This window comes from Anas acuta, chromosome 27 (genome assembly GCF_963932015.1).
Source record: "Anas acuta chromosome 27, bAnaAcu1.1, whole genome shotgun sequence".
NCBI classification, from domain to species: domain Eukaryota; kingdom Metazoa; phylum Chordata; class Aves; order Anseriformes; family Anatidae; genus Anas; species Anas acuta.
Genome location: NC_089005.1, coordinates 4,255,966 through 4,272,228, shown reverse-complemented (window position 1 = coordinate 4,272,228; position 16,263 = coordinate 4,255,966). Strand labels below are relative to the sequence as shown.

General features: G+C 69.7%; 5 protein-coding genes across 13 annotated transcripts in view; 1 reads left to right on the top strand and 4 right to left on the bottom strand.

Annotated features, from left to right (window-relative positions):
• Nucleotides 1-16,263, bottom strand: part of VAMP8 (vesicle associated membrane protein 8) — a 95,558-nt gene that overhangs the window by 795 nt on the left and 78,500 nt on the right. Inside the window, exon 4 of one of the 2 annotated variants that reach the window (XM_068662430.1) lies at nt 8,792-8,802. The exons of the other annotated variant lie outside the window; for it this stretch is intronic. The gene's annotated coding sequence lies outside the window, so the exon portion shown is untranslated. Of the gene's footprint in view, nt 1-8,791; nt 8,803-16,263 lie in introns of those variants that run through there. 2 annotated transcript variants of the gene reach the window in all.
• Nucleotides 2,407-6,499, bottom strand: LOC137845224 (uncharacterized). 8 transcript variants are annotated; one of them, XM_068662256.1, is made up of 4 exons: nt 6,377-6,499; nt 3,443-5,609; nt 2,640-3,376; nt 2,446-2,563 (listed from the first exon to the last, which is right to left on the bottom strand). In XM_068662256.1, the coding sequence occupies exons 2-4, from the start codon at nt 5,556-5,558 to the stop codon at nt 2,498-2,500; spliced, it is 2,919 nt and encodes a 972-aa protein (XP_068518357.1). In that variant the 5' UTR covers nt 5,559-5,609; nt 6,377-6,499; the 3' UTR covers nt 2,446-2,497. The 8 variants fall into 8 exon arrangements, with proteins under 8 accessions (XP_068518355.1, XP_068518354.1, XP_068518357.1 ...); XM_068662259.1 differs by having other exon boundaries at nt 2,447-2,563; nt 2,640-3,449; nt 4,008-5,609; XM_068662255.1 differs by having other exon boundaries at nt 2,447-2,563; nt 2,640-4,066; nt 4,133-5,609.
• Nucleotides 7,433-10,413, bottom strand: LOC137845307 (uncharacterized). The gene is made up of 6 exons (XM_068662407.1): nt 9,717-10,413; nt 9,474-9,510; nt 9,210-9,367; nt 8,462-8,626; nt 8,259-8,383; nt 7,433-7,692 (listed from the first exon to the last, which is right to left on the bottom strand). Exons 1-6 carry the CDS (start codon nt 10,105-10,107, stop codon nt 7,483-7,485), a joined length of 1,086 nt encoding a protein of 361 aa, XP_068518508.1. The 5' UTR covers nt 10,108-10,413; the 3' UTR covers nt 7,433-7,482.
• LOC137845311 (interleukin-36 receptor antagonist protein-like) lies at nt 10,565-12,887 on the bottom strand. Its single transcript, XM_068662412.1, has 5 exons — nt 12,657-12,887; nt 12,331-12,391; nt 12,161-12,249; nt 11,953-12,077; nt 10,565-10,943 (listed from the first exon to the last, which is right to left on the bottom strand). The coding sequence occupies exons 1-5, from the start codon at nt 12,793-12,795 to the stop codon at nt 10,734-10,736; spliced, it is 624 nt and encodes a 207-aa protein (XP_068518513.1). The 5' UTR covers nt 12,796-12,887; the 3' UTR covers nt 10,565-10,733.
• On the top strand, nt 13,029-15,249 carry TMED4 (transmembrane p24 trafficking protein 4). The gene is made up of 5 exons (XM_068662411.1): nt 13,029-13,199; nt 14,270-14,370; nt 14,452-14,577; nt 14,681-14,827; nt 14,912-15,249. The coding sequence occupies exons 1-5, from the start codon at nt 13,058-13,060 to the stop codon at nt 15,059-15,061; spliced, it is 666 nt and encodes a 221-aa protein (XP_068518512.1). The 5' UTR covers nt 13,029-13,057; the 3' UTR covers nt 15,062-15,249.

Here is a 16,263-nt window from a genome sequence, read left to right as displayed (position 1 = left end):
AAAACACCCCAAATTTGTCCCCCAAACCCCCTTGGACCTCAAATCTGCCCCCCCCAGACTCTATCACACCCCAATCTGCCTCTCTGGACCCCCAAATCTGGCTTTGATGAGCGCAGGAGACCCCAAAGGTGACCCTGGACCCCACAACCCAAGAAGCTGCCCCCCCCCGACCCCGAAAGACCCCAAATCTCATTCCCTTGGACCCCAAATCTGCCCCCCAAGCCCCCAACACCCCCCAAATCCATCCCTCTGAACCCCAAATCCACCCCCTCAGACCCCAACCCCCCAAATCTGACCCTCCAGACCCCAAAACCCCCTAAATTTGCTTCCCTTGGACCCAAAATCCTCACCCCCAGCCCCCAAACCCCCCCAAATCCATCCCTCTGAACCCCAAACCCACCCCCCCAAATGTGCCCCCCCCAGCCCCCCCAACCCCCTCTCCCCCATCCCCATGGCCCCCCCCACTTGCTCCCCGTCCCCAAACTCCCTCCCCCTGCTGCCCCCCTAAGACCTCCCCCATCACTTGGGGGGGGGTCCCACGGGGGTCTCTCCCCCCCCCCAAATTTACCGCAGCGCTCCCGGTCCAGCGCCTGCCCCCCGAACTGGAAGAGCTGCAGGTACTCCTGTGCCACCAGGCTGCTGAACTCATTGCTGGGGGGGGGGCGCGGTGTGAGACCACGGGGGGGGTCCCCGACCCCAGGACGCCCCCCCCAAGCCCCCCCCTCGACCCCCCCCCCTACTTTTTGCGGAGGAACGGGGGCCCACCTGAGACCTCTTGAAGCCGTCGAGGTGGAAGAGGCGGGGCGGCCAGGCGCTGAGCGTCCCCGCGGGACCCCGGCCCCCCCCGGCTGGCACCTGGAGGGGGGGGACACGGGGGGGTCAGGAGGGGACACGAGGGGGTCAGGAGGGGACATGGGGGGGGTCATGGGGGGTCAAGGGAGGGTCAGGAGGGGGAAATGGGGGGGGTCATGGGGGGGTCAAGGGGAGGTCAGGAGGGGGAAATGGGGGGGTCATGGGGGGGTTACGGGGGGGTCACGGGGGTGGGGGGGTCACGGGAGGGTCGGGGGGGGACATGGGGGGGTCATGGGGAGTCAAGGGGGGGGTCAGGAGGGGGAAATGGGGGGGTCATGGGGGGGGTCACGGGGGTGGGGGGGGTCACGGGAGGGTCCGGGGGGGACATGGGGGGGTCCGGGGGGGAAATGAGGGGGGTCAGGAGGGGACACAGGGGGGGTCGGGGGATCACGGGGGGGATCGGGGGGGTCGGGAGGGGTCCATGGGGGGGTCAGGGGGGGACATGGGGGGGACATGGGGGGTCGGGGGGGGACACAGGGGGGTCAGGGGGGAAATGGGGGGGGTTGGGGCGTTGGGTGGAGCTGGGGGGGGTGGGGAGGAGGTGGGGAGGGGGGGGTTGGGGGGAATGAGTGGGGATTGGGGGGGGCAGACAGACAGACGGGGGGGGCTGATGGGGCCGGGGGGGGGGCCCAAGGAACTCGGGGTGCTGGGGTCCCTCACCCATGGGTGCTGGCGGGGGGGTCCGGCGGGGGCTCCTGGGTGCTCTCGGGGGGCAGCTCCTCCGTGTCGGGGGCGCGGGGAGGCAGGGGGGGGCTCAGGGGCCCTGCCCCACGGCCCCCCCCGGGCACAGTGACCCCCGACGTGGGGGGGGCCCCCCGCAGCCCCCCAGCACCCCCCAGCCCCCGGGGGTCCCCGTGGCGGCCGGGCAGAGGTTGGGGAGGGGATTGGGGGGGTTCGGGGGCTGGGGGGGGGCTCCTGCTGCCCCCCCCAGGGCAAAGCTGGGGGGGTCGGGGGGAGGTTAAGAGGGAAGGGGGGGGCTGGTGCCCCCCCTGGCTCGGGGATACTGGGGGGGGGAATCCGGGGGGGAATGGGGGGGGGAGGTGGTGCCTGCCCTGGGGGGGATATGGGGAGGTTGGGGGGCTGGGGGGGGGCAGAACCAGGGGGCTGGGGGGGCTTTGGGGGGCAGCTTTGGGGGTGCTGCCGGGCTGGGGGGGGGCAGATCAAGGGGTGCTGGGGAGCTCTTGGGGGCAGGGCTGGGGGGGCTGGGGAGCTGGTGGGGGGCAGATCCAAGGGGGGTGGGGGGCTGGGGGGGGGCAGGTCTGGGGGTGCTGGGAAGCTGGGGGGGGGCAGATCCAAGGGGGGTGGGGGGCTGGGGGGGGGCAGGTCTGGGGGTGCTGGGAAGCTGGGGGGGGGCAGATCCAGGGGGTGTAAGAGGCTGGGGGGGCCCCGGTCCCCCCCTGCTGGTGTCAAATCTGGGGGGCATTCAGGGCTGGGGGGGCCGGGTCCCCCCCTCCCTGGGGGTTCTGGGGGGGGGTCCTGGAGCCCCCCCACCGGGGTCAGGTCCGGGGGGCTGGAAGAGCGCCAGGCCTGGGGTGGGAGAAGACAAAAGGGGGGGGGGCGTATGGGGGAGGGGGGGTCCCTTCAGCATCGCCCCCCCCTCCCCAACCACCCCCCCCCCCCAAAAAGGGGCCGGGGGTCCCCGCACTCACCCCTGCTCCATGGGGCTGGTGCCGCCCCCCCCCGCGGCCACCGTGACCTGCTGAGGACAGAGCTGGGTGGGCATGGGGATGGGGGGGGGGGGGGGAATTTTGGGGTGCCCCCCCCCAACACCCACACCCCCCCATTACCTCCTGGGTGCCCCCCATGGTGGGGGCCCCCGCGATGTCCAGCTCCGTGATGTGCAGGGGGGGCAGGTGGGGCCTGTAGGGGGGCGCCCGGCTGCAGAAGAGGGGGTTGGTGTGGAAGAGGGGCTCCTCCTCCTCCTCCTCCTCCTCATCTTCATCCTCCTCGTTGTCCTCCTCCTCCTCCTCTTCCTCCTCCTCTTCCTCCTCCTCGCTCCGTTTGGGGACCGGGGGACAGGGCGAGATGGTGGCAGCGGTGGGCGGCGGGTCCTGGGGGGGGGTGGCATCCACTGGGGTGGGCTTGGGGGAGGTGGTCCCGGCCATGGCCATGGGGTTGGGCCAGGAGGTCCCGTCCATGGGCTTGGTCAAGGTGGTCCCATCGTTTGGGACGTGCCCCCAGGCCATGGTCCCATCCGTGGGCATGGACTTGGTCGAGACGGTCCCATGGGTTGGGACGTGCTCCCATGAGATGGTGCCACCCGTGGGTATGGCCTCGGTTGAGATGTTCCCATCGGTGGGCATGGACTTGGTCAAGGTGGTCCCATCCGTTGGGATGTGCCCCCATGAGATGGCGTCATCCTTGGGAACAGACGTGGTCACCGCGGTGCCACCCATGGGCATGGACTTGGTCGAGATGTTCCCATCCGTTGGAACACGCTCCCATGACATGGTGCCATCCATCGGCGTGGACTTGGTTGAGATGTTCCCATCTGTGGGCGTTGACTCGGTCAATGTGGTGCCATCTGTTGGGACGTGTCCCCATGAGATGGTGTCATCCTTGGGAATAGACTTGGTCAACGTGGTGCCACCCATGGGTATGGACTTGGTCGAGATGTTCCCATCCGTTGGAACACGCTCCCATGACATGGTGCCATCCATCGGCATGGACTTGGTTGAGATGGTGCCATCTGAGGGCATTGACTTGGTCAAGGTGGTCCCATCTGCTGGGACATGTTCCCAGGAGATGTTCCCATCTGTGGGCGTTGACTTGGTCAACATGGTGCCATCCATTGGGACATGCCCCCATGACATGGTGTCATCCTTGGGAACAGATGTGGTCAACATGGTGCCATCTGTGGGCGTTGACTTGGTCAACATGGTCCCATCCATTGGGACGTGCCCCCATGAGATGGTGTCCTCCTTGGGCATTGACTTGGTCAACACGGTGCCATCCATGAGCATGGATTTGGTTGAGATATTCCCATCTATGGGCACTGACTTGGTCGAGATGCTCCCATCCATTGGAACATGCTCCCATGACATGGTGCCATCCATCGGCGTGGACTTGGTTGAGATCCCATCCATGGGCATTGACTTGGTGGAGATGTTCCCATCGGCTGGGACGTGCTCCCATGACATGGTGCCACCCGTGGGCATGGATGTGGTCGAGATGTTCCCATCTGTGGGCATTGACTTGGTCAAGGTGGTGCCATCTGTTGGGACGTGCCCCCATGAGATGGCGTCATCCTTGGGCATTGACGTGGTCAACGTGGTGCCACCCATGAGCATTGACTTGGTCAAGGTGGTCCCATCCGTTGGGACGTGCCCCCATGAGCTGGCGTCGTCCTTGGGCACGGCCTTGGTCCCCGCGGTGCCACCCGCTGGAGGAGGCTCCCACGCCATGGCCGAGGTGTCCCCACCTGGGCCACGCTCCCACGCGTTGGGGTCACCCACGGGGGAGGCCCTGCTCCACGTGGTCCCGTCCGGGGGCGCGGGCTCGGCCCAGGCGCTTCCATCCGCTGGGACACGCGCCCAGGACGTGGTCCCATGGGTGGGCACGGATTTGGGCGCGGTGGTCCCGAAGGTGGGCACGTGCTCGTGCAAGATGCTCCTGCCCACGGCCCCGCACCCACGGGGCTCCTGCCAGAATCCTGCACCCAGCGCCACGTCCTTGTAGGAGAAGCAGCCACCCATGGGGGACGCGGCCCCAGCGGGCGGTGGGTGCTCACAGGAGATGCCCCCACCCATGGGCACGGAGTGGGGCGAGATGGTCCCGTGGGTGGGCTCGTGGGGGGTGCTCCTGGACGTGGGGGTGGGCTCAGAGGCGGTGGTCCCGTGGGTGGCCAGGTGCTCCTGAGAAGTGCTCCCATAGGTGAAGAAGGACTCGGAGGAGGTGGTCCCATGGGTGGCCATGGTGGTCCCATGGGTGGCCAAGGTGGTCCCATGGGTGGCCACAGGCTCGGCCAAGGTGCTCCCATAGGTGAAGGTGGGCTTGGAGGGGGTGGTCCCATGGGTGCCCCCATGCTCATACGAAGTGCTCCCATAGGTGAAGATGGACTCGGAGGAGGTGGTCCCGTGGGTGGCCAAGGTGGTCCCAAGGGTGGCCAAGGTGGTCCCGTGGGTGGCCAAGGTGGTCCCAAGGGTGGCCAGGTGCTCCTGAGAAGTGCTTCCATAGGTGAGGATGGACTCGGAGGAGGTGGTCCCATGGGTGGCCGTGGTGGTCCCACGGGTGCCCACGTGCTCGTGTGAGGTGCCCCCACCCACACCCATGGGTGCGAAGCTCTCCCAGCCCGGCTGCTCCATCAGGGGGCTCGGGGGCTCGGAGCACCCATGGGTGCCCACGCGGCCCCCCGGGGCGCCCCCATATGCGGGGACGGGCTCAGAGGAGGAGGTCCCATGGGTGGGGGCGCGCTGCTGAGAGCCCCCCTGGTGACCGGGGTCGGACCCGTGGGTGCCACCACCACCGCCACCGGTGCCACCACCACCGTGGGTGCCACCACCGTGGGTGCCACCGGTGTCCCCATCGATGGCCCCCTGCAGGTCCCAGACGCAGAGCTGGGCCTGCACCAGGCTGGCCCAGAAGACATCAGCGGGGGCGGGCAGGGGGGGCCCAGGGGTGCCGGGGGCCGGGGGGGGGGCGTCGGAGAAGACGATGGCGTCCTGCGCCGCCAGGGCCCCGGGGGGGCGGCCACCCCCCGGCTCCATCCCGCGGCCTCGGCGGCTTCACCGCGGCCCCCCCATGGCCGTGGGGCTGACCTGGGGGGAGAGGGGGAGCCCCGTTAATTGTGGGGTGAGGGGGGGGGGGCGTTGGGTGCCGGGGGGGTGCCGGGTGCCGGGGCCCCCCCAGCGCGCCCCACGCTGTCCCCGTGTCACCCACGTCACCGCCCGCCGGCTTCCGGCCCCGCTACCAGGGCAGGAAGGGGGGGATGGGAGGGAGGAAGCCCCGTGCCCCCCCCCACGCCCCCCCCCAACCCCACGCGTGTCCCCCCCCCACTCGTGTCCCCCCCCCCACGCCCCCTGCCCCACACCCCCTGCCCCACAGCAGCCCCCGGGGGGAGCCGCGGGTGGGGGGCACCCACGCCCTGCCCCCCCCCACCCCCCACCCTTTTTCCCCCCCCCACGCGTGTCCCCGTGGGTGCCCCCCCCAACCCGCACCCAAGGGTGGGGACCCCAAGGGGGGAGTGGGGGGGGTCTCCCCGCCCCCCTGCCCCCCCAGCGGGTGCTTCCGGTGTGTTTTTGGGGTGGGGGGGTCCCCAAATTCGCGCGTGGGTGCCCACCCCCCACGTGTGTGTGGGGGGGTCACTGCGGGGGGGGGGTCCCTGCGGGTGCCCCCCCCCCCTCCACACCCAACGCCCCCCACCCACGGGGCACCCACGGGGGAGGGGGGGGGAACCGAGGGGCGGGGGGGGGGATTTGGGGAGGGGGAAATTTGGGGAGGGGGCGTGGGGGGGGTGGGAGGTGGGGGGGGGGCTCCCGGCTCCTGCTCCCCCCCCACCCCCCCCCCCCGCTCCCCCTCCCCTTACCGGCACGGCCGGCGCGCGGCGAGGGGGCGTGGCCTCGTCTGGCCCCGCCCCTTCCTCCACCGCCCCTCGGGTGGGCGGGGCCGGGGCACAGCGAGGCCACGCCCCCTGCGTGGATGCCACGCCCATTGGGGGCGGGGTCCTGAGGGGGGGCGGGGGCGGGGGCGGGGCCTGATCCTGGCATTGGGGCTGGGGCTGAGCCAGGGGGCACGGCCCTGACCCCCTGACCCCACAGGGGCCTGGGCCTGACCCTAAGGGGGCCTGGGCCTGACCCACACCTGGGTCCTGATCCTGACCCCACAGGGGCCTGGTCCTGAGCCGTGGGGGGCTCGATCCCAACCCACACTTGGGGGTCCTGATCCTGCCCTACACCTGGATCCTGATCCTGCCCCATAGCTGGGCCTGGTCCTGCCCTATAGCTGGGTCTGAGCCTGCCCCATGTCTGGGCCTGATCCTGAGCCATGGGGGGCTCGATCCCAACCCACACTTGGGTCCTGATCCTGCCCCACAGCTGGGCCTGATCCAGACCCAAAGGGGGCCTGATCCTGCCCTATACCTGGGTCCTGATCCTGCTCTACCTGTGGGTCTGATCCTGCCCCACAGGGGACCTGATCCTGCCCCACAGCAGGGCCTGGTCCTGCCCTACAGCTGGGTCTGAGCCTGCCCCATGTCTGGGCCCGATCCTGAGCAAGGCCTGGGCTTGGTCCTGACCCCACAAGGGGCCTGATCCAGTCCCAAAGGGGGCCGGATCCTGCCCCACACCAGGGGCCTAACCCATCCCAAAGGAGGCCCTGATCCTGTCCCACACCTGGATCCTGATCCCGACTCACAGGGGGCCCGATCCTGAGCCGTGGGGGGCTCGATCCCAACCTAACCTGGGTCCTGATCCTGCCCTACACGTGGGTCTGATCCTGCCCCACACCAGGCCTGATCCTGCCCCACAGCTGGACCTGATCAAGACCAAAGGGGTCCTGATCCCACCCCACAGGGTCCTGATCCCACCCCACAGACTCACTCCGCACACCATCCTCTGCAGCCAGCACCTTTATTCCCCCCGCAGTCCGTCCCCATCCCCATCCCCACCCATGGGTGCCCCCCCCACCCCCCGGTCACTTTCGGCGCAGGTAGAAGGAGGTGATGGCGTCGGGGGCGGCCGGGGGGGCCAGGCCCAGCTCCTCGCCAGGCCGCGGGGTGGTGCTGAGGAAGTGGCCGGGGAAGGCGGCGGCCTCGAAGGTGTGCGTGGAGCCCCCAAATGTCTTGTAGAAGGTGTAGGGCACGGCGTGGTCCTCGCCACGGAACAGCTCCAGCACCCCCACGTCCTGCGGGGGTGTCACCGAGTGTCACCGGCACCCCAGGGACATCCCCCGGCCTCCGGGTGGCAGCGCCAAGGGGTGGCGGCGTCCCAGGAACCCCCCCCTTGGGGTGCCACCAGCTCAGGGTGACGCCACCCCAAGGAACTCCCACCTCCAGGGGTGCCACCACCTTGAGGTGACACCACCTTGGGGTGACACCAGCTTGGGGTGACACCACCCTGAGGTGATGCCATCTTGGGGTGATGCCATCCCAGGAACCCCCCCCACCTTAGGGTGCCACCACCTTAGGGTGCCACCACCTTGGGGTGACAACACCTTGGGGTGACACCATCCCAGAAACCCCCACCTCCAGGTGCCACCACCTTGGCCTGACAAAACCTTGGGGTGCCCCCACCTTGGGGTGCCCCCACTTTAGGGTGCCCCCACCTTGGGGTGTCCCCCCCCTACCTCTTGGTTCCACCCCCCCCAGTCTCCTCCACCTCCCCCCACCCCGATCACCCCCACGGGCACCCCACCCTGTTGTGCCCCCCCCCCCGTCTCCCATGGGTGCTCGGGGACCCCCCCCCGCTCACCTCCAGCTTGAGCTGGGGCTCGGGGCCGGTGCCGCAGGACAGGGCCTGGCTGCCCCCCCGGATGCCCACGATGAGGGGGCAGCGCCGGCGCTCCAGGTGCCGGTTGGGGACCACGCTGATGGCTTCTGCGGGGGGGACGGGGGCGAAAGGGTGGGCGGGGGGCACCCATGGGTGGGGGTGACCCCCCCCTCCCCAGCACCCACCTTCCTGGGCGTCGTTGGCGCCCTGCAGGCTGAGGGCCACCAGGCGCCCCCCCTGCAGGCACAGCGCTTTGTGCTCCGTGTCCCGCAGCGCGTAGTGGTAGGGCTGCGCCCCCGCCGGGACCACCGTGCTCGAGGTCGTCATTGTCCCCCCCTCCTCGGGTCTCACTGCGAGGGGACGCGGGGACACGGGGACACGGGGACGTGTCATTGGGGTGTGGGGATGAGGGGGTGTGGGGATGGGGGTGAGGGAGTCACGGGGATCTGGGTGGCGGGGGGACGTGGGGACGTGGAGGGGCACGGGGGGTGTGGGGACATCGAGGGGCATGGGGGTGTGGGGGGGTCTGGGGATGTTTTGGGGTCTGGGGACATGTAGGGACCCGGGTACGTGGAGGGACGTGGGGACACGAGGACTTGTAGGCATCGCGGGCACGTGGGGAAGGGACCCAGGGACGTGGGGACAGGGGACACGGGGATGGGGGACGTGGGCGTTAGGGGGACAGCACGGGCACGTGGAGGGGGGACGCGGGGACATGGGGGGGAGCAAAATGGGGACATAGGGACATGGGGACACGGGGAGGAAGCAAAATGGGGACATGGGGATGGAGGACAAGGGCATCATGGACAACAAGGGGACATGGGGACATCACGGGCTTGTTGGGAGGGGACACAGGGACATGGGGACACGGGGACATGGGGACGGGGCTCTCGGGGGATCATGGGGACAGGACCCGTGTCCCCCAGCCTCTACCTTTCCCCAGGAACTCATTGAACAAGTTCTCCATGTCGGGGTCGATGACGGCCTCCACGGGGCCGCTGTCCCCCGAGGTCCCCAGCAGGGTGACACCCCGCGGGGGCTCCCGGCACTGGGCATGGTCCCGGCACCTCCGGGGGCTCCTGGCACCGCTTCTGGAGGAGCGAGAGAGGGGCTGAGGACGGGTGGCACCGCGCCGGGGGGCTCGGTCCCCATGGGGCTCGGTCCCCGAGCGGGTGGCCCCGTGTCCCCGCCACTCACCTGGGGGCTGCTGGGGACGCGTGGGACATGGCAGAGCCTGCGCGAGAGAGGGGGGGGGACAGCGCTGGGGAGAACCGGCCGGGAGGTTCCCCCCGGCACCGCCCCGCACCGCTGCCGGTCATCAGTAGGCTCCAGAGTGAACGGCTCGGGAACGCTGCCCAGAGCCGGTCCCAGCAACCCCGACCCTGTCCCCGTCCCCGTCCCCGTCCCCGTCCCCGTCCCCGTCCCCATCGGGAGCGCTACCTGCAAAGGTGTCGTCCTCCGAGAACCTGCCGGGGAGTGGTGTCCTCTGCGTTGTCACCCGCCGCTGGTGGCACTTATAGGGCGTGGGGACGGGGCCCGCCCCAGGGATGAGCCCGGACGCGGCGCGATGGCGAAACACCGGCCGGGCCCCGTGTCCCCCGCTCCCCGTGGCCTCCACCTGCAGTGTCCCCATGGTGTGACCCCTGCGCCCTGTCCCCATGGTCCCATGTGGGCTGTCCCCATGGTCCCATGCGCCCTGTCCCCGTAGCCCCCCGTGCCCCGTGCCCCCGGGACCGTGCCTGCTGGCCTCAGTGCCCCACGTGCCCCTCGCCCCTCGCTCTGTCCCCACGGTCCCGTGTGCCCCCTGTTTTTTTGTGCCCCGTGGTCCCATGCGCCCTGTCCCCGTGGCCTTTTATGCCCTGTCCCCAGGGTCCCATGCGCCCTGTCCCCACTTTCCCGGGTCCCACATCCCCACAACCCTTTGTGCCCCCTCCCCATGGTCCTACACACCCTGTCCCCCCCCAGACACCCCCGGGTCCCCATCCCCAGCACCCCATGCACTGCGCCACCCCATTCCCGTGCCACCACCCCATTCCCATGCCACCACCCGTTCCCATTCCCGTTCCCGTTCCCGGTGCCGCGGGCGGGGGCCGTGCCGTGCGGGAGGCGTCCGCCAGCACCGGATACGGGAAGGGGCCGTGCCCCGCCGGGGGCAGCCCCGCCGCCTGCGTCACCCCCACCCCGGGGACTCCCCGTCCTTGTCCCCGCCGAGGCCGTGGCGCAACACCGGGCACCCCGGGGCGGTGACGCAAGGGGGGGTCACGGTGCCACCCACGGTGACGGGGATGTTGGGGAGCAAAGCGCCTTTATTGCCGGGGTGCCACTGTCCTCGGGGGGGGTGTCACCATCCCCGGGGGGATGTCACTGTCCCCAGGGGGATGTCATCGTCTCTGAGGGGTGTCACCGTCCCCAGGGGGTGCCACCGTCCCCAGGGGGTGCCACCGTCCCCGGGGGGGCTCAGCAGAGCTGGAAGTAGAAGTCGAGGACGTGGCTGGCGTCAGGGTGCCGCGAGAGCCCCAGGGGTTCGTGTCCCCGCGCCGAGGTGCAGAGGAACCAGCCGGGGTTGGCGGCCGACTCGAAGCGCCAGAGCCCGTCCTTGTAGGAGCGGAAGAAGGTGAAGGGCAACGAGGCCTCGCCGGCGCGGGGCAGCTCCGTGATGTTGGCGGCCTGCGGCGGTCACCGGTGTCACCGCCGGGGGCTGCGCCGGCTGACGGTGTCCCCCCAATCCCGCCCCCACCGCTGCCATCATCCCCGTGGTGTCCCCATCCCCATGGAGTCCCCAACCCCGTGGTGTCCCCATCCCCATGCTATCCCCATCCCCGCAGTGTCCCCAAGGCATCCCCATCCCCAAGGTGTCCCCAACCCCATGGTGTCTCCACGTCCCCAACCCCGCAGTGTCCCCACGCTACCCCATCCCCACAATGTCCCCATCCCCATGGTGTCCCCATCCCCATGGTGTCCCCATCCCCGCAGTGTCCCCTTCCCCATGACGTCCCCATCCCCACAGTGTCCCCAAGGCATCCCCATCCCCAAGATGTCCCCAACCCCATGGTGTCCCCACGCTACCCCATCCCCACAATGTCCCCATCCCCATGGCATCCCCATCCCTGCCATGTCCCCAAGCTATTCCCATCCCAGTGGTGCTCCCATCCCCACAGTGTCCCCTTCCCCATGATGTCTCCATCCCCACAGTGTCCCCAAGGCATCCCCATCCCCAAGATGTCCCCAAGGTGTCCCCAACCCCATGGAGTCCCCACATCCCCAACCCCGCAGTGTCCCCACGCTACCCCATCCCCACGGTGTCCCCATCCCCATGGCATCCCCAAGCTATCCCCATCCCGGTGGTTCCCCCAGCCCCATGGTGTCCCCAACCCCATGGTGTCCCCAAGGTGTCCCCAACCCCGCAGTGTCCCCACAATGTCCCCATCCCCATGGTGTCCCCATCCCCATGGCATCCCCAAGCTATCCCCATCCCGGTGGTGCCCCCAGCCCCATGGTGTCCCCAACCCCATGGTGTCCCCAAGGTGTCCCCAACCCCGCAGTGTCCCCACAATGTCCCCATCCCCACGGTGTCCCCATCCCCATGGCGTCCCCAAGCTATCCCCATCCCAGTGGTGCCCCCAGCCCCACAGTGTCCCCAACCCCACGGTGTCCCCACGGTGTCCCCGGCTGTCACCTCAAGCCTCAGGGTGGGCTGTGGGGCGGCGGGGCTGGCGAGGCAGCGGGTGCCGTTCTGGATGCCCATGATGACAGGGAGCCGGGCGTGCTCGAAGGAGCGGTTGGGCACCCAAAAAACCTTCTCTGTGGGGACACCGGGGGGGGGACGTGTCACACCGTCAGCCCCCCCCCACGACCCCCTTGAGTGTCCCCAAGCCCCCGCTCACCTTCCAGCGCGGCGTTGGCGCCCTGCAGGTGCCCAGCCACCAGCTGGTCATTGCGCAGGTACAGCGACTTCTGGTTCATGTCCCAGATCCTGCGGGGACACCGGCACCCCAATGTCCCCACCGGGACCCCCTGGCACCCCCGGGACCCCTCTGGGCCCCCCGCCCCTTACCGGTATTTGAAGACCTTGGTCTGCAGGGTGGGCGCGTGGCACGATGCCAAGCCTTCGGCCTCTGCACAGAGGATGAGGAGGGTGAGAGTGAGCGCTATGGGGCAGGCTATGGGGCTGGCCATGGGGCTGGCTATGGGGCTGGCTATGGGGCAGGCCGCCCCTCGCCTTTATAGCCCGCGGGCTCGGTGGCTCCCTCCCGAAATCGCCAGCCCGCGGAGGCGGGGATGGGGTGGGGGGCTGCCGGTGTTGCAAGCGCTCCCGGTTCCGCTTCCCCCATTTCCCCCCCCCTTCCCCAGCGCCCCCCCGGTGGCCCCGGTGCCGCTCACCCATGGGACGCCCCACGCCGCCCGCCCCGGCTGCGCTGCCCCGCTGGGGGAGGAAGGAAGGAAGGAAGGACGCGGGGGTGTTGCCACACTGCCAGCAGGGTGCGAAGGGCTCGCCCCACCCCCGCACCCCCCCACCCATGGGTGCTCCGTGGGGACAACGAAAGTGGGGGGGGGAACCAGAGGGAACGGGCGGAGGCGGGCATCGAACCCGCGACCTCCGCGCTGCGAGCGCGGCGCCCTCCCCGCTGCGCCACCTGGCGGCGCTCGCCACCTGGCGGCGCATGCGCAGTGCGCGGCGTGAGGGAGCCGCGGCGTGGGGAGCGCTGAGTGGGCGCCGCGGGGGGCGGCGCATGCGCGGTGCGCAGCGGGAGGGAGTTGGGAGGGGGGGCCCGGGCAGGGCCATGGCGGGCGGCGGGGGGCTGCGGGCCGCGGTGGCCGCCCTGGTGCTGGCGGCCTGGGGAGCCCACGGGCTCTACTTCCACATCGGGGAGACCGAGAAGCGCTGCTTCATCGAGGAGATCCCCGACGAGACCATGGTCATCGGTGCGGGGCGGCGGGGAGGGCACCGGGGGATTTGGGGGGGGTGGGGGGGGGGGCGAGGGGGGAGGCCCCGGTTTGTAAGGGGGGGGCTTGGGTTAACGGCGGGGGGTCCCCAGGTTACAGGGGGGGGGCCTCGGTTTACCGGGGGGGGGGTCCCGGGTACCGGGGGGGGAGACCCCGAGCACCGGGGGGGGGGTCCCCGAGCAGCGGGGGGGGTCCTCGGGGCACCGTGAGGCGCTGAGGAAGCCTCGGGGGTGAGGCGGTGACGGGAGAGACCCCCGGGAGTGGGGGGAGACCCCCGGGGACCGAGGTGGTGCTGGGGGAGAGCACCGGGAATGCGGGGGGGGGGGGTAAAGGAGGGACCCCCGCGCACCCGGGAGGGCCCCGGGGTGAGGTGGCAACCGGAGAGACCCCGGAACGGGGCAGGGAGAGGGGGAGAGACCCCGGGGGGGCGTGAGGGGGAAGGGCAGGAGTAGGAAGGGGGGGGGAGACCCCCGGGAGTCGGGGGGGGCAAGGGGAGAGAGCCCCGGAATGGGGAGAGGCAGCGGGGAGACCCCCGGGAATGGGGGGGGGCAGGGGGAGAGACCCCCGGGGAGCGAGGTAGCAACGGGGGGGGGACCCCAGGGGAGAGAGGGGGGGTGAGGAGAGAGACCCCCGGGAATGGGGAGAGACAACGGGGAGACCCCCAGGAACGGGGCAGGTGGGGGGGGGAAGAGCCTGGGGGGGACAGGGGGAGAGACCCCCAGGGATGGGGGGGTGGCAGGAAAACCCCTGGGGATCGAGGTAGCCACGGGGGGGGGGGCACAGGGAGTGGAGAGGGGGGCGAGGAGAGAGACCCCTGGGAGCAGGGGGGGCATCGGGGGGGGGGACACGGTGACATGGGGGAGCCCCCAGGGGACGAGGAGGGGAAAGGGGGACACCCCTGGGGATGGGATGAGGAAAGGGGGTGACCCCCTGCGGGATGGGGGGAGCTCGGGGGGGTTGGGGGGGCTCTAGGGGGATCCGGGGGTTTTGGGGGGGGGTCGGGGGGTTTGGGGGTGTCCGCGTCCCTGCTCCGACCCGCCGCCCCGCAGGGAACTACCGCACGCAGCTGTGGGACAAGCAGTCCGAGGCCTTCCTGCCCTCCACGCCGGGGCTGGGCATGCACGTGGAGGTGAAGGACCCCGACGGCAAGGTGGGTAACACTGGGGGGGGGGCTCTGGGGGGGCTCTGGGGGTCCCGGGGGGGCCGGTGACAATGTGTGTCCCCCCCCCAGGTGGTGCTGTCGCGGCAGTACGGCTCCGAGGGCCGCTTCACCTTCACCTCGCACACGCCGGGGGAGCACCAGATCTGCCTGCACTCCAACTCCACCCGCATGGCGCTGTTCGCCGGCGGCAAGCTGGTAACGAGGGGGGGTCCCAGATTGCCGGGGGGGTCCCACGGTGCCAGGAGGGGCGTGGGGAGGTCCCCCCCTAAACGCTGACCCCCCCCCGTTGTCCCCGCAGCGGGTGCACCTGGACATCCAGGTGGGCGAGCACACCAACAACTACCCCGAGATCGCCGCCAAGGACAAGCTGACCGAGCTGCAGCTCCGCGCCCGGCAGCTCCTGGACCAGGTGGAGCAGATCCAGAAGGAGCAGAACTACCAGCGGGTGAGGGCTCACCCCAAAACGGGGCTTTTTTTTTTTAGGGGATGGGGTCTGCGCCCCCCTAACCCTCCCCGTTTCCACCCGCAGTACCGCGAGGAGCGCTTCCGCATGACGAGCGAGAGCACCAACCAGCGCGTGCTCTGGTGGTCCATCGCCCAGACCGGCATCCTCATCCTCACCGGCATCTGGCAGATGCGGCACCTCAAGAGCTTCTTCGAGGCCAAGAAGCTGGTGTAGCCCACCCCAAAACCCCGGGGGGGCACCCCAAAGCCCAGGGGGGCCGCCCCAAATCCTGGGGGGGTTCCCCTGAGACCAGGGAGCCACGGCCCCACAGCCCCTGCAGAACGCCAGGGGGCTGGGGGCGTGCTGCCTGCGCCCACTGTGGGTTTTTTTTTGGGATCAATAAAGCCTGTGGGGTCCCTGGGTGTGAGCTGGTGTTTTTTTGGCGTGCTGCTGGAGTGTGGATTGGGGTGGAGGGCTTTTTGGGGTGTTTTGGGGTGGATGGAAGGCAGTTTCAGGGTGATCTTTTTTGAGGGGAAAAGGTGGTTTTGGGGGTATTTTAAGGTGGATGAGAGGCCTTTGAGGTGCTGGGGGGTGCTTTTTGGGGTATGGGGCTTTTTGGGGTATGGGGCTTTTGGGGATACTTTGGGGTGGATAAAGGGCATTTTTGGCACGCTGTGTGCAGGGTACTTTTTGGGGTGGGGGGCTTTCTGGGGCAGTTTATGGCAGGTGGGGGCCTTTTTGGGGTGTTATGTGCAGGGCTACCTCGAGGCCAAGAAGCTGGTGTAGCCACCCCAAAACCTGGGGGGACACCCCAAAGCCCAGGGGGGCTGCCCCAAATCCTGGGGGGGTTCCCCCGAGACCAGGGAGCCACGGCCCCACAGCCCCTGCAGAACGCCGGGGGGCTGGGGGCGTGCTGCCTGCACCCACTGTGGGTTTTTTTTGGGGATCAATAAAGCCTGTGGGGTCCCTGGGTGTGAGCTGGTGTTTTTTTGGCGTGCTGCTGGGGTGTGGGTTGGGGTGGAGGGCTTTTTGGGGTGTTTTGGGGTGGATGGAAGGCCTTTTCAGGTGCTTTTTGGGGGAGTGGGTGGTTTTGGGGGTATTTTAGGGTAGATGAGGAGCCTTTGAGGGAGCCTTTGAGGAATTGGGGAGGCTTTTTAGGATATGGGGCTTTTGGGGATACTTTGGGGTGGATAAAAGGGCATTTTTGGCATGCTGTGTGCAGGGTACTTTTTGGGGTGGGGGGCTTTCTGGGGCAGTTTATGGCAGGTGGGGGCCTTTTGGGGGTGTTACGTGCAGGGCTATCTCGAGGCCAAGAAGCTGGTGTAGCCACCCCAAAACCTGGGGGGACCACCCCAAAGCCCAGGGGGGCTGCCCCAAATCCTGGGGGGGTTCCCCCGAGACCAGGGAGCCACGGCCCCACAGCCCCTGCAGAACGC

Excerpts from the sequence above, each read along its gene's own strand:
- LOC137845224 (XM_068662252.1), bottom strand. The coding sequence starts at position 5,558 with ATGGAGCCGGGGGGTGGCCGCCCCCCCGGGGCCCTGGCGGCGCAGGAC. Across the intron at positions 2,564-2,639 it reads CCATGGGGGGCACCCAGGAG|CTCTGTCCTCAGCAGGTCAC; the intron begins GTAATGGGGGGG and ends ATGCCCACCCAG.
- LOC137845307 (XM_068662407.1), bottom strand. The coding sequence starts at position 10,107 with ATGGGACCACGGGGCACAAAAAAACAGGGGGCACACGGGACCGTGGGG. Across the intron at positions 9,368-9,473 it reads GCGTCCCCAGCAGCCCCCAG|AAGCGGTGCCAGGAGCCCCC; the intron begins GTGAGTGGCGGG and ends TCGCTCCTCCAG. Across the intron at positions 7,693-8,258 it reads AGCCCCAGCTCAAGCTGGAG|GACGTGGGGGTGCTGGAGCT; the intron begins GTGAGCGGGGGG and ends ACACCCCCGCAG.
- LOC137845311 (XM_068662412.1), bottom strand. The coding sequence starts at position 12,795 with ATGGGTGGGGGGGTGCGGGGGTGGGGCGAGCCCTTCGCACCCTGCTGG. Across the intron at positions 12,392-12,656 it reads CGGCGTGGGGCGTCCCATGG|AGGCCGAAGGCTTGGCATCG; the intron begins GTGAGCGGCACC and ends TCCTCTGTGCAG. Across the intron at positions 10,944-11,952 it reads AGCCCACCCTGAGGCTTGAG|GCCGCCAACATCACGGAGCT; the intron begins GTGACAGCCGGG and ends TGACCGCCGCAG.
- TMED4 (XM_068662411.1), top strand. The coding sequence starts at position 13,058 with ATGGCGGGCGGCGGGGGGCTGCGGGCCGCGGTGGCCGCCCTGGTGCTG. Across the intron at positions 13,200-14,269 it reads CGACGAGACCATGGTCATCG|GGAACTACCGCACGCAGCTG; the intron begins GTGCGGGGCGGC and ends GCCGCCCCGCAG. Across the intron at positions 14,578-14,680 it reads TGTTCGCCGGCGGCAAGCTG|CGGGTGCACCTGGACATCCA; the intron begins GTAACGAGGGGG and ends TTGTCCCCGCAG.